Source organism: Ctenopharyngodon idella, chromosome 16 (assembly GCF_019924925.1).
Source record: "Ctenopharyngodon idella isolate HZGC_01 chromosome 16, HZGC01, whole genome shotgun sequence".
Taxonomy (NCBI): domain Eukaryota; kingdom Metazoa; phylum Chordata; class Actinopteri; order Cypriniformes; family Xenocyprididae; genus Ctenopharyngodon; species Ctenopharyngodon idella.
In genome coordinates this window covers 24,315,516-24,341,328 of record NC_067235.1, presented here as the reverse complement: position 1 = coordinate 24,341,328, position 25,813 = coordinate 24,315,516, and the positions used below count along the sequence as shown (strand labels likewise).

At 37.2% G+C, this 25,813-nt stretch overlaps 3 protein-coding genes across 8 annotated transcripts; 2 read left to right on the top strand and 1 right to left on the bottom strand.

Annotated features, from left to right (window-relative positions):
* The first annotated feature begins 100 nt into the window (after positions 1-100).
* Positions 101-9,552, top strand: si:ch211-197h24.6 (uncharacterized). Of its 3 annotated transcripts, none has more exons than XM_051866151.1 (12): positions 101-239; positions 549-597; positions 4,058-4,088; positions 4,949-5,029; positions 5,217-5,356; positions 5,458-5,583; positions 5,685-5,730; positions 6,987-7,058; positions 7,177-7,583; positions 7,700-7,804; positions 8,612-8,702; positions 9,151-9,552. In XM_051866151.1, the coding sequence occupies exons 2-12, from the start codon at positions 550-552 to the stop codon at positions 9,171-9,173; spliced, it is 1,170 nt and encodes a 389-aa protein (XP_051722111.1). In that variant the 5' UTR covers positions 101-239; position 549; the 3' UTR covers positions 9,174-9,552. The 3 variants fall into 3 exon arrangements, with proteins under 3 accessions (XP_051722111.1, XP_051722110.1, XP_051722112.1); XM_051866150.1 differs by having other exon boundaries at positions 142-262; XM_051866152.1 differs by lacking the exon at positions 101-239 and adding an exon at positions 364-446.
* Positions 9,190-22,278, bottom strand: rbm12ba (RNA binding motif protein 12Ba). 4 transcript variants are annotated; one of them, XR_007925580.1, is made up of 3 exons: positions 21,523-22,278; positions 20,485-21,407; positions 9,190-10,091 (listed from the first exon to the last, which is right to left on the bottom strand). XR_007925580.1 is itself a non-coding variant. In XM_051866148.1 (3 exons), the coding sequence occupies exon 3, from the start codon at positions 13,115-13,117 to the stop codon at positions 11,552-11,554; it is 1,566 nt and encodes a 521-aa protein (XP_051722108.1). In that variant the 5' UTR covers positions 13,118-13,134; positions 20,485-21,299; positions 21,474-22,245; the 3' UTR covers positions 10,867-11,551. The 4 variants fall into 4 exon arrangements, 3 of the variants coding, with proteins under 3 accessions (XP_051722108.1, XP_051722107.1, XP_051722106.1); XM_051866148.1 differs by lacking the exon at positions 9,190-10,091 and adding an exon at positions 10,867-13,134 and having other exon boundaries at positions 20,485-21,299; positions 21,474-22,245; XM_051866147.1 differs by lacking the exon at positions 9,190-10,091 and adding an exon at positions 10,867-13,134 and having other exon boundaries at positions 21,523-22,245.
* Positions 13,568-25,598, top strand: tmem67 (transmembrane protein 67). The gene is made up of 28 exons (XM_051866144.1): positions 13,568-13,770; positions 14,102-14,190; positions 14,301-14,391; positions 14,469-14,568; positions 14,665-14,734; positions 14,830-14,901; positions 15,002-15,064; positions 15,307-15,461; positions 15,851-15,959; positions 16,039-16,125; positions 16,750-16,815; positions 16,950-17,106; positions 17,193-17,316; positions 18,552-18,657; positions 19,040-19,096; positions 19,614-19,712; positions 19,790-19,888; positions 22,285-22,371; positions 22,491-22,590; positions 22,722-22,861; positions 22,996-23,136; positions 23,233-23,313; positions 23,463-23,579; positions 23,655-23,771; positions 24,659-24,763; positions 24,859-24,961; positions 25,051-25,193; positions 25,284-25,598. Exons 1-28 carry the CDS (start codon positions 13,578-13,580, stop codon positions 25,362-25,364), a joined length of 2,952 nt encoding a protein of 983 aa, XP_051722104.1. The 5' UTR covers positions 13,568-13,577; the 3' UTR covers positions 25,365-25,598.
* Positions 25,599-25,813: the final 215 nt, after the last annotated feature.

Below are 25,813 nucleotides of genomic sequence, written 5' to 3'. Positions count from 1 at the left end.
TGTGTCTCAAAAGTTTGAAGCAACTCCATTAATTTGATAATGATTTGATAATTATTGAATCATATTTACTGTACGAGTAAATTATTAAAAGAAAGGAATGGTCTGCGTTCATATACAGATCGATGACTTTTATTTTGGAAAGAGACAGGAAACGGACAAGGGTCTTTGTTTTGTATTTCAGCCCTGTTTCTCATCTTGCTCTCATTTTCGAAATCAAACAAGCTTTTGCTAAACACAAGGTTAGTAAAGCAAGACCGAACAGGTAAATCGTTTAATAAAGCTTTCAAGAGATGTATTGTAATGAGTGCACTGTTCAATAATCGCGCTTCATGTTACAGCGAGTTTAAATGTAGCTGCGCATGATGCAGCGTGAAAGCGTCTGATTTTTGTTATGTGACAGTTCCGCCATTGTTTACGTTCTCTTACAGACGAAAGAGAAGGACCGTGTATGTTAGTTAAAAATGAGTTACTCCAATTTTGCTTTGAATGTGTTTTTAATTACAGCAATAGTGAAAAATATGTAATATGTGGCAATTTGTCTTTTACAGCATGGACGCACGACCAAATCCTAACAAGAAGGGCAGGGCCGGTGGGAAGGTGAGCTCTAATAGTGCACCACATCATATCAGATCCTCTCCATCAGTGTTATTCTCATCCTACCGCGTGATCTAGACCATTTACAGGCCTAATAAACCTTTTAAAACAGTGGTCACTCAAAAATAACATGAATCTGTTATTAAAGTCGGCCCTTCTATTTAATATAAATGCATGTTATTGATCTCATTGTAAACGATTCATTCATGCATATTTTTTTACTTCGAAATTTTTAATCAAAATATCATAACTCTTGTTTACTGAATAAACATTCGTATACATGCATATTTATCCAGCAAAATATAATTAAATTTTTTGGGTGAAACCACATTTCTCTGGTGACATGCAGGATTTCCCTAATTATTTAGTCCACTTAAACGCCATCCTTGGACACTCATATTCATCTGCCTCCATTTTTGAGTGCAACGACCACATCTCAAAATCCAGTTAGGAACAGATGTATAGAACAACGGATGTACATCACAATTGGTGATGGGAAGTTCGGATCATTTTACTCTGATCTTTGAGTCTCGTTCAGCAAAATGAACAAATTTTTTTTTTTTCCAAGTCATTTCATTCATTTCAACAGAATAAAATTGAAGTGTTGCATATTAGAGGTGCAATAGGACATTTTCGGATAGGCTCCCTCCCTTAAGCGTGCTCTCCAAAGCCATGCCAAAACACATGAAGGCGCACACACACACAGCTGCTTTTGGCAAAGCGTCACAAGAGACAGTGTTAAACTACCTCATGTCTCAAAGCACATAACATTACAATAATAATGAACGTAAACAACTTAGAGCTTGTACCTGACTGCTGCAGATTAATTTCGGTGTTGATATGGTTGACAGGGAAATGCATAATTCCGAGTCTGAGGACGTGAACAGCTCCTGTTAGGACGTGACGGGTTGCCATCTCTTAATAATGGTAGTTATGGTGTGAACGTCGTGCAAGCTCGTTTTGATGGAACTGTAAAAGGTGGCTGCTGTTTGTTTGCAGTGCTCTGTGACCGACATCTGTCTGTACTCCACATAGCATTAAACGCACTGATGACGTATGATGTCCGCGCGAACAGGGTGCGCGAGGGAATGTAAAAACATACAGGCAGGTAGAACATCGTATAATTTCATTTGGACCGAATATAAAGATTGGATGAACAGTTTATGTTCCTACGCCTTCCACAGATTATGTATATTTATAAAAATATATTTAGACCATTTAACATTTGTGATTGCTATCAGGATATGACGAGACTTTCAACCAGTATAACAAAAAAACATTTCTGTAGAGAATTACCTATTGCACCTTTAATTGCCAAACAGAAATTATTAGTTCACCTCCCGAGTTATCTGGTCTGAGTTGTTCGATCACGAGAATCATGGGTTATGGAAGAGAACCTTCATGACAGAAATTCACAAATTTATGAATTGTTAGAAATTTGAGGAAGGTTGGGAATTATTAACTAATTTCTGTATCCAATACAACTGTCACATCACGTGGCAAAAGAAGAAATGACTCGGACTCGAAGACTCTGGAGGTGAACTAATCATTTCTGTTTCCTGAACAGAACCTATGGGATGATGCGCGGGCAACACAAAATGAATGAATCACTCTGAGTTGTTCCCAAATCATATTAAAGACTCATTCAAAATGAACAAATCGTGGTTCATGATCAACCCATCACTAATCACAATAGAGAAGAAAAGATCCGTTGCTACTTCCATTTCATTGCGACTTCAAAGTATTTCTATTCACTTTGTCTCGCTTCAGTAACACAACTGACAATTTTACGTCGGTGTACGCAAGAATTTGGTCCAACTAGCTAGTGCACAGTCAGCTCATTTGGGTTACTAAGGGTGCTTTCACACTGACACCTTTGACATTTTTGGTTTTGTGCACTTTGGTGCACACCTGCGCATCGTACCCGAGTCCGACATCATTTTCAGTGAAATAAGAACGAAACCGCATTCTGGATTGGTAAAAGTAAGGCTATTTCAAGATCTAAGGTATAATTAATTTTGGTAATTTGTACACTACTCAAAAATGATTGTAATTGTTTTGATAGTTAGTGGTTGAATTGTTTCACCAGCCTACCTGTTGTCATAAATCTTAGCCTGACACAGTGATGCAAACTGCCTGTTTGATGGTGCTACAGTTTTAATAAGAGGAATCCCTTATTTTTTCATATTGTAGATAGCATCATTATTCAGCTGTTAGAATACAGATCTTTCAGCAAAATGAACTTAAAGATGGTGATTTCACTGTGACCAACTGTATTTGGCATAGTGTTGTAGAGGTGTACCTTTTTTTTTCTTCTTCTTCTTCTTTTTTTTTTTTTTTTTTTTGGCTGAGCATATGACACATTCCTTACCCCTCAAATTGTTAATCTCTAAGAGATTAATAGTAATATGATATTAATCTCTGCCCCAATGTCTGTGAGGATTAAGACTATTTGCAGGATATTCTGATATTTGAAACTAAAAAAATTATTAAATAGCAATGAGAGTATAAAATAAATATTTAAATAAAATAAATACATTCATACAGTTACTGAAGTTGTTAACCTTCAAGGCTGAAGCCTCTTTCCAATTGTAATTTTTTTTTTTACCATATTAGGAAGATTGCTATATCTTATGTGTTCTTTCTCTTGTCATATGATAGTCACATATTTCTTATTTTCTGTCACATAATGGTCATATACATCTATAAGATCAATAGCTGTTTTTTGCTCAGGCCAAGGCAGAGAAACATGCAAATTAACTGCATCCTGTTTTTCCCAGTTTCTGCCTTTAAGCAATACAGAAAATGCAAGCATAACACAATGTTCCATAACCATAATATATTAATACAATTTCTTCCACACTGACTGATTATTCAGCTTTGTCATCATAGGAATAAAATATATTAAACTAGTTATTTTAAATTGCAGTAATATTTTTAAAATATCACTGTTTTTACTGTATTTTTGATCCAATAAATGCAGCTTTGGTGAGAATAGATTTTTTTTTTTTTTTTTTTTTTTGGAAAAAAGAAATAAACATTAGAAAGTCTTACTGACTCCGTTGACCTGACAGTGCTTATTTTGTCCTGTGAAAGACAGATAAGCACTAATATATTAAAAAAAAAAAAAAAAAAAAAAAAAACATTCTGTAGCAGAATGTAACTTGCACAACATGTTACTCTAATATCATCCCATGTGTTTTCTTGTTTGCCTGGTAGAGCCCCATTCTTGGGGAGATGAATAAAGCACAATTTTTCTTCTAGCATGAGAGTGTTTTGGCGAAGAGACACTTTGTGTCTTCCCGTCCAAGGACTGTCAGCCTCTACTCTTAAAGTGGAGCGGAGAATTCAAGCAGCGGAGGAGGAGGGCGAGCTCTGCTCTTTACCTCCGGTCCTGTTATATCTTTCTAATTCCTCTCTATTTCTCTCCCCCACCAACGATTTTATTTGTCGCCTGTGACAGAAAAGGCAGCAACTCTACAATGGTGACATAGGTAAGTGCCACCCTCAGAACCCTTCAGTTCTGCCCTTCAGCTGTGCCTGGCCTTGGTAATGTTATTGCCATGCGCCACTTCTGGGTGTTTCAGAGCTTTGGAGCTTAAACCCTGAACACATCACACAAGCACAGCTCTCAAACTAGCACCTTTTTCAGACCAATGCTTTGCACTGTGTACATATTTGAACTGCGGTGTGCTGAACAACATTAGAAACATCAACATCAAGCTCCTTCGAGCAACATTAGAAAAATCAAGACCTGTTCTCACCATGTGCTGTAACATCAGGTCGAGATGCAAGTACGTTAGGAGGTGGAGTATCCCACCTTCGATCCCCGTTTGCCCACTTGGGGTCATCTAACTATATTGATTGTGGCGCCTCGCTTAGGGCATGCATTAAGCTGCCTAAGGAAAGTTAAAAGGAAATTCATTATATTTCAGGTGCCACTAGCCTTGAACTCAATTAGAACAGTTACGCTGCTGCAGTGTGATTGGCTGAGGTCTCAACCAGTGTGTTTTTGTCATACTTTGCTTGTGACCAGAAATACAGCGAGCATCACTGCAGCTTTTTCATTCAAATCTGTTGTTTTTATATGTTGTTCAGCGTTTAAGTGCAGAGAGTTGTGGCTCACTTTTCTGACCACAATTTTCCATCAACTGTAACTGTTGCCTATATGTAGGCCTGGGGGTAACTGATGAACGAGTGCTTTAAGCACTCAGCTAGTTTTGTTTTTCAGATTCAGTAACCACTTAGTACTGTTTCAGTAGAGTGGGTGCACTGTCTTCTGTGCTTTAAGTCCTGGTTCACAATTCCTGCCCAAGTACTTTTTGATTTTACTAATTCATGTGTGTTTCATCAGTCTTCACCTCCAAGAATGGCTCCATCCAGACCATACCCAGCCTCAACAAACGGCTCAAATCAGTCACAGACACTGTTATTGGTGAGTAATGTATATTTTCTTTTATGCTATTATATAAATTTGAAAATTATTCATCTTCTTTAAATAGCTTCAATGTACTTGGCTGCTTTTTATAGTGACAGTATAGCTAGACTGAAATTTAAACTAACGGTACTTTTAAAATGAGTGGGTAATCTTATGTTTGAATACACATGTACTTTGTTTATAGGTCTGCAGTACATATGGGAGTATCGAAGCCCATCTAAGTCAGCTCCTCCTCATTACCAGTGTAAACTGTGTGTAGTTCAGCAGCTGCAGAATGAAATAGCTGCTCACATCACCGGCTGGAAGCACAGCTTCAGATACATGGTACAGTCTTCACAATCACTAGTCAACCAAATATTGCAGATTAGCTCTGCCCATGCTTCTGATATAATACACATATTATTATTATTATTTTTGGAAAACAGAAGCAGAACCACAAAGACAAGGTTCCTCATGAGGAAGAAGATGCACTTAAAGATCCAACCATCAGGAAAGCAATTAAAGCTGCTGCTGCTGAAGTCGAAAAAGCTGAGGGAAGAGGTCAAATTAAGGTGAAAGACTGCAGGCTGATGTGCTTTAAAGATTGAGTCTTACACAAGTGCTCTTTAATTACACGTTTGTTTGTTTTTGTTTTTGTTTTTTTTTCCCCCAGATGGTGCTAAAGGAGCCATGTGAGGTTATGGCGTTTCAGGGCATGAGTAAGTCCGTTGTCTTCTGTCATATACACCATTCAATCTATTCCCAAATACAGTTGCTTATTCCCTACATCTATATCACCTAAGTATTTTAGGTACTTTCCACTCATAGCATTCAAGCATTTATGTTTAAGCATGTATGGCATAACATTAAAAGCAAGCAAATTAATATATCTTTGAAACAGGTAAATAGCAATATCAATATCCAAAACAAGACATAAACTTATAGACCTGTAGTAGAAATTTCCTAAACTGTACTTGGGTAATCCTCTAAAGACACTTCATAAAGAATAAAGAATGTTTATTCACAGCTTGGAGTCAATTCAACCACCAGAAAATCACACGCACATGAAAAGAATGCATAAAATTAGCAAGACGTCTTTGATTGGTTCTGTCCTTATCTTTGCTGTTCATACCCCTCTGGTACTAAGCAAATAAATGTTATATTATTATTTAATATTCTCTAAGTCTAGATCAAAAGCAAACAGGCTTCAACTGGTATGTTCCTATTCCTGTTTGTCTGCACTCCAGAGGCTGTTCAGTAACCTTGACATTCCAACTCCTTGAAGCAACTCAAAAAATGTTTCCAGCTTGTCCTGAACCTCTACAAATATCAGACATTTTGTGAATAGCTGTTCTCTTTGAGTTTTTCATACTCTTGAGTTTAGATGTCCCAGTTCACCTTAACATTCAGTGTTTAATTCTTGCAATTTTGTTAACATTTTTTAAACAATACTCAAATTCACACATTTGAAAAATGTGAGTTGTCCATTAACAGAAATTTTGAATCTTTGTGTCTGCAGAGTGGTCAAGAGACAAGCCAGTGTTTCTTGGAAGGAATTTAATTAGTAGTTCCAAAATAAACAATCATGTTATTTCTTGTCCATATCTTCCCAGATTTTTGCTTATTGTCTAATTTGTGAAGATAGATATGTGTTTTTACATCATCTAGCACAATCCCAGTATCACTTCCCTTCTAGCCTCACTTACCTCCAGATGTACCAGACATACACTCAAAATGAAGTCTTGATTTAGAAGTAGAAAGTCTCATGACCCACTCAATTGGGAAGTAGAGAGAGAGAGAGAGAGAGAGAGAGATAGAGAGAGAGAGGAAAGATCATGGCCTTGTGAGCAGTCATGGTTATCAGTTGTTTTATGTCATAAGTTATTGTCTAACCATATTTATGTGTATTTAGATCCACTGACTAATTCTATGCATATGCCATCCAGTTATTTATCCTGATGTTTGTTTTTCTTAGAGTCCGCACAACCCAATCTAGGGTTTACAGGAACTGGTATTCTTGGGCCTCCTCCCAGAGGGTTAAAACATGGTTAGTGTCTCACCAGTGTGATTGTTTGTGTTGATAGAATAAAATTACATAGAAAAAAAATGTTATTTGGAATGATAGTCATAAGTGTAGTTGCTTGACTTTTTCCTCACATTCTCAGGTGGTCCATATGGAGGTCCCTTTCAAGATCCCATGTACATGGGGGATTTTCCACCTCGGGGTGGAATGATGTCCGATTTCCCCCCTGGCATGCGTGGTGGTATGGACGATCCCCCTATGAGGAGAGGTTATTCAGATATGGAAGACTTCACTAGCCCGGGTCGCTATGGTAACGGCATGTCTGGACCAGACAGGGGGATGATGGAACCAGAGGACATGCATCGTTTCCCTGACGATGGACCCATGGGTATGGGCCCTGATGGTTTTGGGCCGGGTCAGCGTAATGATGGTATGGGCAGACCTTTCCCTAACGACATGTCTATGAACAGCAGCGGAGACAGATTGATGGGACATGGCCCTAAAGGCCCAGAGAACAATAGCCTCCCTGCAACATTGCTCAAATATCTGGTACGGTTTTCTTTAGGATATACAGTGTTTATCGAAGCACTTTTCTTTTTTTTCTTTTTTTTTTTACATTATCAACTTTTTGAAGCTAATAAACTTTGTTTCTTGTTCGTTATTAGGACTCTTTTCGTATTGAGAACGAGGACGATGCTCAGATTGTCTTAAAGGTCACACAGAAGCTCACAGATGTTCTGATGGAGTACCGCCTCAGAAGTATTTCATCGGTAAAGGCTTACAATGATTACTTATGATAATATGAATATATTGTTTTGTACATGTTGTACACATAACCTGTATTTATGTGTACAAGATTCATTAAGAGACAATGGCACAATTTAGTCTAGTACTCCTAGTGTGCAAATTTATAAACTGGCTATTTGGTTTCAGGTTTAGGTGATCAAGAAGCAAATCGCAGTTTTATATTTGTGTTGATGTTGTTGGAAACTGTAAGGAGTCTGTGAAGCCAGCTGCAGATTTTTTTTTTTTTTTTGTGTATGTGTGAACAGGATGTGGTGACTGTTTTGTGTGCTTCATTTCCTTTATAAAGTATTATGAGATTTTTATTGAAGACTTCAGTGATCTCAAACCAGTTTTACCTGATTACTTTTAAAAATAGGTTTGCATAAATATATTTTTACAAATTATAATTTCAAATTACAATGATTTTTGGAAAGCAGTAATTAAAGAGAAGTAAAGGTTTTTAATGCTGTGGTACTAACGGAAACTAACTCACTTGGTTTCTCTTCCTCATTCAAGCTAAAATTAAACCTTTGCCATATGTTTATCCATTCTTGAAATGTGTGTGATTTTGTCTTTTGTAAATCTACCATTGTCTTTGTAATCTTTCTAAACCTAAACTATCTAAATAAAATTTGTGGCAATAGTACATGCCACAGTAGTACATGAGTAACATGAACAAGATCTAGAGGACAATAAGTCATTTATCAAACGATTAGCTTTGTCTCTCAATTATTGAATGAATAATTGGTTTTCAAAGCCGTGGTTAAGTTTGAATTTAAATTATTTTTCAGGTGCCCAGTCTGAAACCCCTGCCCTCCATGAACTACTCATCCTCATGTCTTCCAAACAGTTCTAATGACAGATTCCCCAGCGGCATGCAAGGTACTGCACGTTCATGCTTATTTTTCATTAATTTACACACTCTACTTTTGATAGCAAATGGTTTGCGTCTAAGTTCCAAATAAAATAAGTACCTTTCATTTGTGAAGTATTTACTTCACTGGAAAAAAAATAGGCATTATTACATGGTTATGTAAAATATAAAACATAAATGTAATTGTCACTGTGATTATAAAATTACGTACGTCATTGTGAAAGTCTTATGCCGCCCACACCTACTTCTGAATGTTTGCGTATCTAACTAACTGTCATCTGGAACATTTGGTATCACTTCTGTTACTCTGTTATATCTGTGGGCTTTTTTTTTTTTTTTTTTAGCTGTACTCTGCTAGAAATAGAGATAAGCACGAATAAGCAAAAATAGCATGCTCTTCATTGTTTTTTCAAATGCATAAAGTTCGTTTTCACTCAGACTGCTCTACCTTCACAGGTCCATCAAGATTCTACAAATGAACATTCATCTGATGGATGTAATCAAGACCTGGATGCAGCCTGCTTTGCCTGTTTTTTTTTTTTTGTTTGTTTGTTTTTTTTACATGGCTTTCTTGACTTTGTTCATGACCAAACCATTTTTTTTCTTGACATCTAGGCTGTTTTGTTTTTACAGTGTATAAATAGGTAGACTTATTTTAAATGTTTCATTTTTCTCTTCCTTTCTTGCTCCGACATAAAGGAAACATATGTGTGCTGTTTTTTTTGTTATAGCAACAATTTTAGTGAATGCTTTAAACAGAATTTAAGTGAAGTCAGTGAAATCTTCAAACAATGTGATATCTTGTTTCTAAAGGTCTGTTGCCATAATTGTAAAATAAATTCATAGTTCCTTAAAGAACCTTATTGTTCCTTTTGTATGATTTGTGGGTGCAGTTCCTATATCCCTTGGATACATCCTCACTTCGATCAGGTTGTCCCATAGTCTGATTAAAGCATCTTGTAGGCTTGAAATTAAGCTTTTATCCCCCTTGTTGAATCACGGGACTGAACACCAGTTATTTTGCCAAGAGATATCTAATTTCTCATTAATTGTCATGACATGAGAGAAAGACAATTTACTGGAGTGATGTCTTCATGCCCAGCTTTCTCTGAGTCTGTACACAAAGTTTGGGCATTTATACAAGTAGTACTCACTTGTACTCACTCCTCTCTGGACGTACAGTGGGGTGGAGGGATAGAACTCTCCTCATCTCTAGACGTCCAGTAGGGTGGAGAGATAGAGTTGTGGGTAGGATTAGGGTGTGGTTGTACATTCCCTCCTCCTCGCTGGACGTTGGCTCCCTCTCACTAGACATCCAGCAACGTGAGCTCCACCCATTTGCTCTGCAGTGAGCACCTTCTCCATTTATATGCTGACCAAAGGAACTTGCATTATGCCTGCAAGGTGGTAAAACATGTTCATGTTTAAAATAGAGATACACAGTCCTCCTTCCTTACAGAAAACACTTAAATATATATATATATATAGTCAACTTTTTCCATAGCCACTCATGGGAGAACATATGCTACATGGCATGTACATTCCTATGTGGTTAAAATAACTTGTCTCCATGTCTCTGACAAGTGATCCTCATGTTTTCATGCACTTCAAATTTCACAAAATACATAATACAACTGATTATGGATACTAATAATACTGAAAAATACTACATTTTTATTCTTCACATCTCCATCAGTTTTAGCACCTGCATGGTCTTATACATCACTGCTCTTCAGTAGAATTCAAGATATTCACTGGTACAATGAATGTTTAATACCTGTAGCTTGCTTACACTGGGATATGTGGTAGGTTGCATTAATGGAACACAATGATACTGATTTGATCAAAAAAAAAAAAAACTCCCTCAATGTTTTTTTAAGTAGAGTTGTTAAATATTTACGTATACCACTTTTCACTGATTGTCATCCCATTTTCCCTTTATGTAGTGCAGCGCAAATGGCATTGAATGTATGAAGCTGCATCATCGTACCACAATTCAGTGTTTCATCTCAGCCTTGAGTGATCTCTGTAAGCTTTATTCATTTTCAGGCATATAACAGAAGGCACATTGTGTTGTAGCTGATCATACTGGTTTCATAAACAGTCCTTGATGTGCATTTTGGAATGCAAACTAATGATTTATGTATAAATTAGAGACTGAAAAATTATCACTGAAATTGCACGTGACAAGTTTAATTGCAATATAACATCAAATGAAAAACAAACGTATCAAGTCACGAAGACATCAGAAACAACTCAAAGTGGTTGTTTTTGTTTTAGAAATAGGAATGTATATAGAAATGCCAAATCAAAATACTGGCTACCATACAGACATGGCCAGAAAACATTCTGAATATCTTTATTTTATATCATTAATTCTGATAAACTTAAAATATATACAGTCTAACTGAATAACTCAAAAATTAAATTTTAATATGCAAGACAAGATCTGTGATATCTGTTTTTAATTGAAGCCAGTAAGCTCTGTGCTCAGCAGCAACAATTGATGGAAAAAAAGCAACAAGTGCAAAAGTTTTAAATGTGCAAGTATACAGACATTATTTATTCACTTGGAGTAGTCCTTAATAGTTTGGCAACCATTGTATGAAAAATATTGAGGTCTTTTTTATTTTAGTAAATGCTCCTTCCCTGTGGTACTCAAAATCTTGATTGGGCATCTTCAATTGTTGTCCCCATAATACTGCTTGCCAAATGTCTTTATGCATAGATTATTACAGCATGTGGCATAAGAAAGCTTGTTCTAAATCTTCAAATGAATTAATTGTCCTCATTTACATGGATTTTACACCACCGCTGGTGTCTGAAGTTGCTGAAAACATCTCACATCTCCAGTTGTTCAACATGTGCCAAGTATCTTCTCCATCTGTTGACGTGTGATGCAAGTGAGAAGAATTTTTGCTCCCATAAAATGCTTGCCATGAAGACTCTGGGCTTGTCTAGCGATTTCCTCACATCCAAACTGCACGATGGCTTCCCCAACACCATTGCCCTGGCTGTCCACAAGCAGTACGATTGAACTTTCACAGATGTTAAAGCGCATGAAAAAATCCCTCACCTCTTGTTTCCTGATATCTGCAGGAAAATTGCGTGCATATATACACGACATGGTTAAATGTGTCTTTCCATAAGGCGGTGGCCTCCAGATTTTAGTACATCTGTTTCTGCTGAGTATAGCAAAAATTTCTTCTTTAGTAATGGATGACACTTCAATGGTTTTTAAGCCAACAGCAGTACCATTCATCTTCAGAGCTGAGGCGTAATCTTCTGCATGATCAAAGGTAATGAATGCAGTGCTTGTCCTCTCTCCCCACTTGTTTAATAAATGTTTAATTCTATGGTTTGGGATTGCACGACAGCCGAAAATCTCCTTGATCTCAGTCTTGGTTATATTCCTTGAAAGATTATTGACAATAACAGAATGTTCAGTTTGAGGGGATGTAAAGTTTCGGCAGAATTTTTTAGGAGATCCTGGTGATGGCTGTTCTTCTGCACTTCTTTTGGTTAAGAAACCTCTAATTGCATTTCTATCTGTGTTGACCTCCTTTTGCTCCGAGAAACTGTGAGGTTTGATGTTTTGCATGCAATTTTTGGACTGCTCCACAGCATCTGTCCACATCTTCTCATGAGCAAGCCTGACCTCAACGTTGAATTCTTTGAATTTTCTGTGGCTGTATTTCAACCCTTCCTCGGCATCTGCAAAACTTGCCAGCTTTGCCAGACAGCACCAGCCCAGTTGCAGTCGAACTTTCGTAATGACCTCCAACACTGAGAGTCCCCGTAGGAAGTGGTAAATCTCTTGTTTGGCCACAGACTCAGGAAATCCATAAAGCCGAAGGTAGCCTGGCTTACAGGCATTGAGGTTTTCTCCTCTGCTTTTCTGCTCCTTAGATGCCAAGTCATAAGTAAGACTATGCTGAGCATCTGTATTTATTTGGTTGTCAGTTGAGGAATGGTTGTGCATTTTTGGAACATTTTGGTTGACATCTTCAGGCGTTTGGTGGATTGGACTTTGGCGATTCACTATGTTGTCTGAATGCGGTCCGTGAATGGCAGCCATTAGACTAAGCAAAAGAGCTGCATTGGTGTCAGGTGGCGATGATGGCACTATTTTAGCCTCTACTGTGGACTTTGGTTTCCTTAATCTCAACTCCATTTTCCTCTTTAACTCAGCCAGACTGCTGATATGTAATGAAATAGATGAGCCTCTGAGTTGTTTTCCAGAGTAGCGCATGGCTATTTGGCCTTCTCGCTCCGTATTAAAAATAATGAAAGCTTCACCCATCTCACCACCAATGATATGAACACCACCCTCAGGTATGTGCAAGCCATGGAAAAATCTGCGAATATCTTCAGATCCTGCTTCTGTGTTTAAACCTTGCAAACGCAGAACCACTATTGTCATGATCAAACCACTGAGATCTGTTTAAAAAAAAAAGGTAAAAAGCACGTTTTAGTTAAGTTGTTCGAATATTTCAGCAACAACAACAAAAAAGAAAAAATCCACAAATCATGAGCAAACTACTGTTTTCTCCTTTTTGTTCAAAACTTCCAAAGAGGACAAAAAATTCACATCAGAAAATCCACTTCCAGCTAAACAATCGAAACGAATGTGTTCTCAGACCCTTACTTACCGTTTTTTTTTTTTCTCTAAAACATATACTTCAATATAGATTGTTCTCTGCACAAGACTTTCTATGTCAGAGGAAACACGCGGTAACCTGCAAACGGCACAGCTCGCGCGTCCGGCGGGAAATGCTCAACTTCCTCTGACCTCCTCTAGAAGAGACTTTTAAGACGAGCGCGGTAGCGCGCACGCAACACGTTTTCTGAGCGTAAACAGGAACAGGGACGTCATCTGCACCATGGCGACGGGGACGCTCAGAGCTTTCTCATGCAGTTTCTCGATCATATTCCTATTAAAATTAAACGCTTTTTCTTGCCAGCAGTTCTCTATATCTCTTCAGCAGCCTTCGGATTGTGGTGCGGAAAGTTATTTTGATATATCGAGCTTGTCTTGTGTGAAATGTGGGCCGAATCAAGTCAACAGCAAATCAGGTACGTGGAACGCGCGCACAGATTAGTTTGCTTTGTTTTGACCAGCCTAACCTGTAGATGAAGTTTTACTCTAGACAGCAGTCATTTACTGATATATGGTCATATCTATTGTTGATTTAACCTAGATTCATACGAGTAAGCATCTTGTCAGTGAATCAACTGCACGCGAGCTAATAAAAACCGTTTTGCAAATGCAGCTGCACACAACACCACAATAAACAAATAAATGCTTAAAATTAAGAGTTTATTTGTCATTATTAAATGTTAAACTTTTTATGACATACTGAATTGTAAACCAGCTTGTACGTTTATGTGTATTTCTGCCATATAGGACTGACATGTGAGTGTCAGACTGGTTTCAGGGTGCTGGTCAGTAATGGGGCGTCTATCACGTGCCAGCAGTGTCCTGATGTCAATCAGGTACTGTATTGAGTTTGTATTACTAATTTGAGATCTCATATGTTGTTACTATAATAATAATATTAATAATGCTACTACTATTATACAATAATATGAACTCTCTTTCACAGGGGGTTACTCAGGACGGTTATGGATGTATCCGGTGTCCTGGAAGTGTAGGGGTGAATGGCAAATGCCAGTGTCCTGAGGGAAGCGTGCTGGGTAGGTAAACTGTTCAGAGTTTTAGGTAAAAGGTGCAACATTTTTGTAATTTTATGAAATCTAATTGAATTTGTCAGTGGAGAGAGACGGGAATGGGAATCCGTTAAATGAAGCTCGATGTGAAGCATGTAATGCTACAGAGCCTGCTTTTTCTGCCCCAGATGCGACAGGCAAAAGGTAATGCTGCCCTTCCTATCAATAACACTGGGTTTTCAAGTTGATCTTCATGTTGCATAAAAAATTGTTTCATTTTGTTCGAACGTGAATGCTTAGGTGTGTGAGATGTGAGGACTCATTCATCAACTCATCTCAGTCGTGTGTTTGCGGGACATCAAACGTACTGGTGAGAATTTGGTGCATTTATTTACATTTATGTAGATGTTTATGTGATGCATTTAGAGTGATGAGAAAGATATGCTTTCATCAAACTGTTTACAGGCAGGAGGGATGTGCTTCCCTTTAAACAGTCTGCCAACCTCAGTTGCCTCAAATGTCATCTTTGGCCAACTGGTAAGAGTCCAAAGTAAACATGAATTGTGTTTGTGTACTGTTGTTAGTGTGCCGAGGTTCATTGTACACATAAATTGTAATGCGTGTTTGTGTTACACAGACCCTCTCTCTGCAATCAGCATGGTTTTCAAGCTTCATGTATTCTTCAGCAGCTGCCTGTTTAGTAAGTTTTTACACACACATGGAACAGGCCTGATCCCTATTTTTTTGCATATGCCTTGGGTGGGAATTATTTAAATGAGGAATATTGTGACAGTGCTTACTGATATAGAGAATAACATGCTCTAACAGCAACATTACACACTAAAGACAGTTGAAAATGTAAAAAAGCATAATAGGACCTCTTTAAATGTTTAAATGCCTTACTTCTGAACATATATAAGTTTTATTCACTTTGTTCTGTAGTTGTTCTCTAACCGGACAGCATGTCAATCTCTGGGCAACATGTGTGTGATGAACATGCACTCCTCCAGCACCATCAACAATGATGCCTGTGGCCTCTACAACACAATCTACAGAGCAACAGCTGCTCAGGGCAGCAGCCAGGACATCTCCTACTGGTAATACAGTCATTATATATGTATTTTTTAATTTACTTTTGGACAATTTTAAGTTATTTAATTAGCTCAGAGCAGATCTTAAAAGTCTTTTTGAACCTCTGACTATTTGAAATAACCAAACTGGCAACAAAATGTTTTAGGTTTTATCAATAAATTTTCTTAAAGAGGTTTTAATGGAATTTTCCAAAGACCAGAACTGCTTGACATGTGATGTGAGAAGACCTGAATTGATCTGATATCACATCAGTTACATATTACAGCTACTTGCATCATAAAACTGTTAAGATGTAGCGCTCTCTGTCTGTTATGTATTTAAATTCACATCAAATGGACAGAAGAACCCAGTGTGCTCGCATTTGTGATTATCATAGACAATTTTGTGACTGTAGGAGGAAAAACCTGCCTTGGCTATACTATGGAGAACAGCTTGGGTTGGCATCACGAGTTCTACAGAATGAACCACTTCCTGTTGGATTCAGCTTTAAAGGGGCACAAAAGGTAAACCGTGTGGACATCTAAATATTGTAAACTTAAACAAACTTGTTGTCATTTTCACAAACTGTCTTCCCACTTTCAGAACACTAACATCGAGCTGTGGGCTGCTGTTTACTCAGTGCGTGGGGAGTTCATGAGATGGGAGAATGTCGGTGGAGGAAACTTGCAAGTAGGCAGGCATGACCAATTTCTGGGGTCGGGTTTATGAAACATTTTTAAGAATAAAATTATTCTTAGTTTCTATTTTTTGTTTTATTTTTTAACTTAAGAAGCTAGAAGGCCTTTAATTTTTTCAAGAAAAACAGATGTCCTTAAGAAAATATTTGAGAATAGTTTTTCAAAAATTGCACTAGATTCAGAATTTAAAGTCTGCATACATGAAATGGAAGTTGCAAAGTTGTGAAATGGCTTCTCGAACAAAAAAAAAATGCTGGACAGGACTTGATTTTGTCCATCGGGAATTGATTGGATTGTTGTGGTTTGCTATTGCTGTGATCTCACGCGAGAAGAGAGGAGATGTTGTTGCAAGTGGGATGGGAAGACATTTTGATTAAAGATGAGTGCACATGAATTTAAAAAAAATAATAATGTGCATGGATAAGTCGTTTATTATAAATACTGCAATATTCCATGAAAAATAAGATATTTTGAATTCAAGATGACTTTACCGTTCTTACTAACTTTCTTTATAAGATTTTCGTGAACCTGACCCCTCTTTTAAAAGCTTATAACAAAACAACTGGAATTAAAAAAAATTTGTGAGATACAGATTTGCTTCATTTATCTTCTATAGCTCTGTCCAGACACCCTTACCAGTCAACAGTCTGCCTTCACTTTTGGGACAGCCTACAAGCAGAGTGTGAGTCTCAGTTATCTTCTGTGTCATCCATGGGTGCTTCTCATTTGTGCATCCTCATTTCCTTCCTCCGTCTCAGCTACACCCCACTTAGTATGTGAGGAAAGTATTTTTTGTTTTTATTTTTCTTTCCTTAGTGTGTGCTATCTGTGTCAGAGCTCTTGATTGGTTATCCAGAGCCTGTGTTCTATGATGTGTACCTGGTCATTCAGAAGGCACAGGAGGAAAAGCGTCTTCTTGCAGTGCCTCTCCTAAATCTCAACCAGCAGTTTAATGGCCAGTTCACTAATCAGGGTACAACATACAAACACGTTTTTTTGATCAAACACTATCATATGTGAAGACCTTGCTGCTTTATCACCATGCTTCTTCTGTGTCAGGATCTAACATGAATAACTGGTACCTGACCCGGAGGCTGATGCTTGTGGACACGTTGAGTGGAAGGGAAAACTCTTTGAGCTCTTCACCCAGAGTCATACGTGTGGCCTCTAACATTAAAATCGGGTAAATACTATGCACTCCCAAACACATAAAGCGCACATAAGGGCTTTTCAAACTTGAAATACAGTAATTAAACCTGGGTCATTCTAAACCCCAGGTAAATGGAATCCTGGTTTGTCTTGCTTCACATTTCACATTACTCATAATTTACTTGGGTTAACAATTAATCCTGGGTATTAATAAGCTGACGTTTCACACTGTACAATCTTAAACCCTGGGTTAACGTTGCATATTTGAGGTGTCATTGTCACTGATTGCCCAGGTGAAAAAACAGTACATTTCTGTAATGTACTTAAAGTGCTCTATTTTCGTGCACTAATTTTGTACTTAATATACTAAAAATTCTTCTTTAGTACTTCTTAAGATGATCTTAAGAACAACTAAGTGTACTCAACTGTGCTATTTTGAGACACCATGAAATATGAACTAAAATGTGCTTTTAATATACTATCTCTGTATTTAAAAAATATATATTTAGGTACCACTTGTAGTACACTATGGGTTCAAATGTACTATAAGTAGTATCTAAATACATTTTTTAAATAGTATATTAAAAGCACATTTTAGTTCATATTTCATGGTGTCTCAAAATAGTACAGTTGAGTACACTTAGATGTTCTTAAGATTATCTTAAGAAGTACTAAAGAAGACTTTAGTATATTAAGTACAAAATTAGTGCACGAAAATAGAGCACTTTAAGTACATTATAGAAATGTACTTTTTTTTCACCTGGGTGGATGAACACAGCACACGATATGTTTACATAAAGGCTCTAGCATTACACATCCTCATATTACACATTGCAGACTGTACTATAATTTTTCTGAACTGACTTTTCGACTATAAAGATAAGAATGAAAAGGTCTTGCTGTTTTGCATGTTTCCTATCAAACGCTGAAACAATTGTTTATAATATACAACGCACAGTGTTTCAATTACTGTCCAAAGCACAAAAATATAAGGCATGTGATTGGTTGCAGGTTGCTAAGCATCTAGTCGTAACATTCTTCGTTTCACACTGTACATGTTTGGCACCGTAATGCTGGGTTAACACTGCAAAAGCAGTGCCGGAGCAGGGTTTCATAGCCCTGGGTAAAAAGTGGTGCTAACCCCGCTTCTAAATTACAAATGTGAAACTGTCCTTTACCCGGGCTTAAAAGCAGGGTTTAGAAGACGATCACTTGGCTTAAGCCCTATAGTGTGAGATCTCACAAAGCTTGATGTCTTGCACTGAACAGGTTTCAACTGGTGCCGAATACACAGAAGGGACAGGTCTACCCCCCTCTGATGACCGTGGCCTATTCAGATATACTCGTCACTGACCCCAGCACACAGTCTGTTACTGTAAGTCTACAGCATGCCTTTATATGTAATCCCTTAGGCCAGGGGGTTTCAGTTTCACACTGAACTTTTCTGCTAGGGTGTTTGCAGAAAAGAAAAATATAAGAAAATACAATAAATGGTTATACATTTATATAGTAAATAAATAGACTAAATTGACTAAATTTGATGTTATTACCATTTTGACATGATTTGACCATTACCATTGTGCTTTCTAAACACAGGTCTGAAATCATGCAATTAATTACTAATTATTATATTATGTTCACAGACAAGATACAAAATACAGTGTAAACCTAATAAAAAAATATATATATTTTACACATTTTTCAAGTGTTTATATGACTGGCCAGAAAGGTTAATTTCTGTTTTTATGTATGTACAGGTCTCGTTCTCTTTTGAGTATACAATGGACCAGGAAGAAGCTCGGATCAAAACTGACGTGAGTATGAACAGGCACCGAAAATCAGTTATTCTGGTGTGTGTATGTTGTGTCGTGGAAAAATAAATCTTTAATTAAGGTGAGGCTGAAATGGAAAAACAAAGAGAGTGTCTTTATAAGCCTTTATTCTTGCAAAAAGGTCATCTGACATACAGAATGCTCTGCAGTGAGAAGACCAAGAGAGAAGCCACGCTCGAACATTTATAGACCTCACATACCCTTCATTTTATGTGTGAGAGTTTCTTGTTAATAAGATAAAAACAACTCCTTATGTGGTATTCAGTTATCTGCAGCTGTGGCACCTTGAGCCCAAACAATGCTGCAGAGAGATTGTTCAAGGCTAAACAGACACCAAATATGTGTATCACAAATAACTAGAGGGGAGGGTGTAACTACATATTAAATCTCATCCTGCCATTTCCTTTATGTTTGACAAAAACATCTTATATTGCTTACTTTGTTAAAATTTTCTATCACAGTTGTAATGCTGTTTATTTATATGTGGATTCACATCCAGATTGCTCTTGGTGTGCTGGGAGGGGTGGCTGTTGTCCACTCTTTATTGAAAACAGCAAGCTGGAAAAGAAGAATTGCATCTCCTCTCATTGACCTACAGGTAAGGACTCGCATTCAGACATGATTTTAAACACAATGCAAAACATATATTCATAATAATGTCTATTTCTATTTCAGACCATTATGAAGTTTCTGGTGTTCTATGCTGGTGACCTAGCAAATGTTTTCTTCATCATCACTGTTGGAACAGGCCTCTACTGGCTCATTTTTTTTAAGGTTTGCATTTGTCATGTCTGTGGGTTGCGATGTCTAGTCTATTATGAATATGATTAAGCCTTACATGAATCTTTTTTCTTTTTTCTTTCTTTTTCTGTCCCTCTTAATATTTTCCAGACAGTGGAGGCAAGTCTGTCACTTTTTCTGTTGTTAACGTAGTCTCACCCACTTCTCAAATATCAGTTTAGTGTCTTTGTTTCTGTGATTTTCTTCCACTGTCCTGTCAAATGAGATTTTTTTTTTCTAGGATGTGCTGTTTACATACCCATTATTTTTTGATGGAGCTCTAGGTCTAAAGGCCTGTTCACATCAAGACAATTGTGCAATTTTGTATTTCTGACACCCACTTGTCATGTACAAGGAAGTCAAACAGTATTTACATGTTTTCAAACAGCCATTCAGAAATATGTATTCGCTATAGTGTATTCATTATTACCGCTTAGCAAACTACTCTGTTTGTGAGCACACCAATCATAGTTTTATGTAACTGCAGTGTCTCTGGGCATGTTACCTGTTGTATTTATATTCCCCCTAAATAACTAAGTACTCCAACATACATTGCCACAATCCATTCAAATGAAAAGATTTGTCCTTACCTTCAGATTGAGAGCGCTGTCCATTGGTTAGAAATTTCAAGGGGGAGTCCGTGCCAAGCTCAGTTCTGCTCCGGATGCTCTTGGAACTAATGGAATTAATATTCAGGTTCAGATAATAAAATATGAAGAAAAAAATTACTCTGAGACTTGTTTACAGAGGATTACGCATCGCCACATATAATGGCTTTGTTTTAATAAAGTTCCGAATAAAAAAATCAACATATCAAGCGAAAAGTCTTTAGCACGAGGTTCAGCATCGTTCTGTTAGAAGCTTCACAATTTATAGCTTGCATGGTTTACAGAGTTTTCCCTTAGCACAGAATTGCCTTATTTGGACATAGAAGTCAAGCCTAACACCCCCAGATTCCTGTTACCCTTTAGATAAATTCATCTTAGTCCATTTCTTTCCGTTGTTCTGCAGCAAGTTTTTGTTCCAAAGCGTAAGATACATACAAAGCAAGAGATACATGAATTTTGCTCTACTTCTACATCTGATTTTACTAACTGCAACAAGAGACACCTGTTGCCCCCATGCCTCTTTTCAGGATGTCTGTTGTTCCTATACTTATTTTTACTTACAGGCAGCGCTGAGGCTCCTCTGTGGTCAGAGCGTCAAACTGTCAAAGTTTCCAACTCAAACTCAAACCAATTTTGTACAATCATTTCTTTTACAATTTTCATTAATCTAGTCTAATTAATCGCATCATCTCTCTTCCTTTAGAGATGATCCTCTCCTGGTTGGGCTTCATCCTTTCTCCTTCTCCTCTTCTTTTTGGCGTCTTTCTTTGAGGCTTTGTCCTGTTCCTTTTGCAGACCTTGCACAATCAAATCACTTGTGTCAATTTTGAGTTCACCTGGTTCGTTTGTCAGGAATCCCATTATTAGGGATTTGTCAGGAGAGTGCACTTCATTTATTGGATCTCCTGATACAACAGACCAAAAGCATTCATTTTATTGGTTGGCCAGTAAGCTGAAAACCCAATACTTACATTTAAAAGTGTAATCTGGCATTATCTTTCAAAAAAATCCTGTCGTCACCTGAGTGCAATGAATCTTGGGATTCCTTGTATCCTTTGTGGCCCAGGAAACAAAGGACTCATTTCGAGGCCACATTTGATGGAGCCTTCGAAATGGGACAGCCTTCTTTACTCCATTCGGTCTTGCAGCCTCTGAATAGGAACACAGTTTGTAAAGCCACGTTCATACTAGACTTTGAGCATGCGTTATTTATTTCTACTGACATTGCAACAGTCGTAATATGACGTCACACTGTACTTTTTTTTTTTTTTTTTTTTTTTGGTTTTTTTGGTTTTTTTAAAATATGTAATACATCCAAAATTTTAAAAAATACACAATCTACTCCACTTTACTGCAACACTGTAATCCTGCAGATTTAAAGTTTGCATTCTTTTAATTCAACTAAGAGGTCACACCATGATGTATCATACTTGTAATGGTCTCACGTCTTCACATGATACGAATTCACAGAGTTCACCAAACTTAAATTTTGGACCTTAGCAAAATTCACGAGCTTGCATTTCCTATCTCCCACATTCACATGCATGATATGAATGGAAGTCAATGGAACAAAAAGTGTAGTCTGACAAACCCTTAAAGAAATCTGTCACTTTTATGGCATGTGAATGTTTGTGTTGGTCTGAACAAATGCATTAACAGCCGTACATTTAAATTAAAATGTTTATCACACCGAATTTTTGCAACAAACTTTGTCTTGGTGTGAACAGGCCTTAAGATATAAATCAAGACATATAAAAACAAGGCTTTTTTGTATATCTCCAGGCCCAGCAATTTGTGTCCGTGTTGCTGCCATTACCAGCTCAGGAGGAACGTTTTGTTGTTTATGTTGGTTGTGCCTTTGCATTGAAGGTGAGAACAAATAAGTACATCAGATTATACATTACGGTTTGCATAATTTAAGTAACACATTGTCTTTTCTCTCCTTTCCCTTTCTTCCCAACTTAACCCAACTCTAATTTTTGTTACAGACTGTACAATTTCTTCATAAGCTCTTTGTTCAGCTATCTGTGGATATTTTCTTCATAGACTGGGAAAGACCTCGTGGTAAATCCAGTAAACATGTGGAGGGTAATTACATTGTTCCTCTAATGTGTTTTTCAAATACATTATTCCTATACAAACTTTACTCTTTTAATCAATTTTTTTTTTTACATTTTTATTAATAAATATTTTATATTTATGCGTTGTAATGTGCCCAGGGTCTGGCGAAGCAAAAAGTCCAGCATCTCCTGTCAGTATCTGGAGAACATATTTTGTGGCCAATGAGTGGAATGAGATTCAGACCATTCGCAAGATCGACCCCACTTTTCAAGTCATCGCTGTGCTCTTTTTTCTGGAGGTCAGCCCAACAGCACACAACATATCTGTTCCAAAACATTAACAGTTTGCCTAAAAATCTTATCCTCAAACCGGCCACTGAGATAACGCAACTTTAAGGATTGTGTTAATAAATAATGAATATTGTGCTTGCAGGTGGTGGGCTTCTCAAATTTGGCTCTAAGAGACCCCTTGTCCAACCTGCGTCGGTCTCCTGAGGCATACACACCTCCATACAGCCTCATACTCCGCTATGGTGTGGCTTCTGCTATGTGGCTCTGCATTGGTTTAATACAGGTAAAAAACATATATACTTAAAGACAAGCAGTCTGTCTCTTTGTGTCACCTGTGCTATTTCACAAATTCCTTTTATTTTGTATCATATTACTTTAGATGATATTCTTCACAGTATTCCATGAGCGCTTTGTTGAAGACAAGATTCGCCAGTTTGTTGATCTTTGCTCGATCAGCAATGTAAGTATTAAAAATCTTCTTTGCAGTTGAACAGATTATAGTTAATAATTCATAGCCAATAAATGTACAATTTTAGGTCATACAATCATTCATATGTAATGGTTTAATGTTGCTTTTTTCCTTTGAATGTATGTATATGTGTCTGTTAGATCTCAGTGCTGCTGCTGTCTCATCGATGTTTTGGCTACTACATCCATGGACGTTCTGTTCATGGTCATGCTGACACTAACATGGATGAAATGAATACAAACTTGAAGAGGGAGGCGGTAAGACGGATTTTGAGTGTTACATTTTAAATAGAAGTTTGAATGGAAAACTTATTTTATTTTTATGTGTTTTAGGAGAATCTGTGTGGCCAAAGGGGACTTTTGCCGAACTCAGACACTCAGACATTTCAGATTTCAATAACCAACCGTCTGCGAACACAATATGACCGGATAATTGAGCCTATCAACAGGGTATAATCACAACTGCACACACTTACATTTACTTGTGTGTGTGTGTGTGTGTATGTGTATGTGTATATATATATATATATAAGTCTTAGGCACATCAGTATTTTCAGTTCACATTTCCAAACATTCATTTTGCTATTAATTGTAACAATCCAGTGAGATTTTTAAATGCACAAGGAGTCTGACAACAGCCGGTGCTCCACACAGAGATCTGATCTCACCATCATCGAATCTGTCTGTGATTACATGAAGTAACAGATGAAACTGAGACAAACTAAATCCAGAAGAACTGTGACCGTGTCTCTGAGATGCTTGAAGAAACCGACCTGCAAAGATACAGTACTGTGAAGAGTTTTAGGCACTTGAAAAAATGCTGTAAAGTGAAAATGCTTTCAAAAATACTGTCATAAATAGGTTTTATCAGTTAACTTCTATTAACTAAATCAAATCAATATTTGGTGTGACCACCCTTTGTGTTTAAAACAGCTTTTGTCCAGGTACACTTGCGCATCATTGTTCAGGTAGCTTTGCAGGTCGGATTCTTCAAGCATATTGGACACACGGCCACAGTTCTTCTGGATTTAGTTTGTCTCAGTTTCATCTGTTTTCATCTTATATATACTTAGAATGTATTATTTATGAATCATTTTTACTTTTGAAGACATTACATTTACATTTATGCACTGGGCAGATGCTTTTATCTAAAGCTACTTAAATTGCATTGAAAGTATACATACTACAGTTTGAGCTACAGGAATAAACCTCCCATGAGATTTTTATCAGATTTTTAACTCACTTCTGAAGACAATTTTGTCCCCGAAGTATGCTAAGTACACTCACACACAAACCTCTCTCAGTAAGGGTGGCCAACGATGTGTGTACCCCTACAGAGAAATGGTCCCTCAAGGTTGGTGGATGCTTCAGCCAATCCATGTGAGCAGAGCACAAAAGCGTACCATACAATGAACCGATTCCTGGGCTCTGTCATCGATCATGTGAGGATTGCATTTTTTGATGCTTGTGATTTTCCTGTAGTATATTGTTGTTTGTTGGTGTTTTGATTTGCTTATTCTGAATGCTGTATTCTCAGGCACATCGTGAGATGGATTACATCGTGAAAGATAAGCTGCTATTTGAGAGACTCATCGGTATGGAGTTTATAGAGCCACTGGATAAAAGCATCTTTTATAATGGTAAAAACACTGTGATGATCATATGCGCACATAATAAATTCCAGCCATTAGTTTTCTGAGTGAATTTCTTTGTGTTTATCTTCCTTCAGATGATTCCCACTCATTCGCTGATGTCATCTTTTATGGTAATGAGGCTGTGCTGTTGATCTTTGACACACTCTTTTTCTGTGTGGTGGATCTGGGAAGTCAGAACTTCATTCTCGCAGCTGTGTTAACATACGTCCAGCAACTGGTTAGTATATGTGGATATGTTAATGAGCTGGTTTCATTTGATTGTCTTGAGGTGATGATTAAAATTAAGCTTTAATATTCTCTCCTTTAGGTCTTCAGATTAATCCGAAATGGAATGGGCCGCAGGAACCTAGCCAGCAAAACTCTGGTTGACAAAAGATTTCTTATCTAGTTTCTCTGCTTTTTCTATCTGCTTTCTGTTGTTCTAATGGTGTTTGTGTTTAATGCCATGGCAGCCTTCAGGTTTCTTCTACAGACTTTTGTTTTGTTTTTTTGTATAAAAGTATTATTTGTGCAAGATTTTTTTTTTTTTGTACTTTCTAAGCCAAGAAATTTTGGTGTTTGATGTATAAATGTTTTTATATTGAAATATTTTTGATCAATTAAATCATTACTTGGTTTTACATATGGTGGCCTTCTTGAGTAAATCTGATACTACATATAGACATAATAGATTGCTTTAAGTTTTTGTAGGAGTTTATCACATAGTCTGAAGTTCTTCAGAGCACACAAGTCAGACACATATGTGGTGACTTGTTAGTGTTCCTTTTGTTGTTCTGAATACAAGGTACTCTTGGATGTCATGTATGTCTACAAATTGTTTTTGATACTTTTTTGATA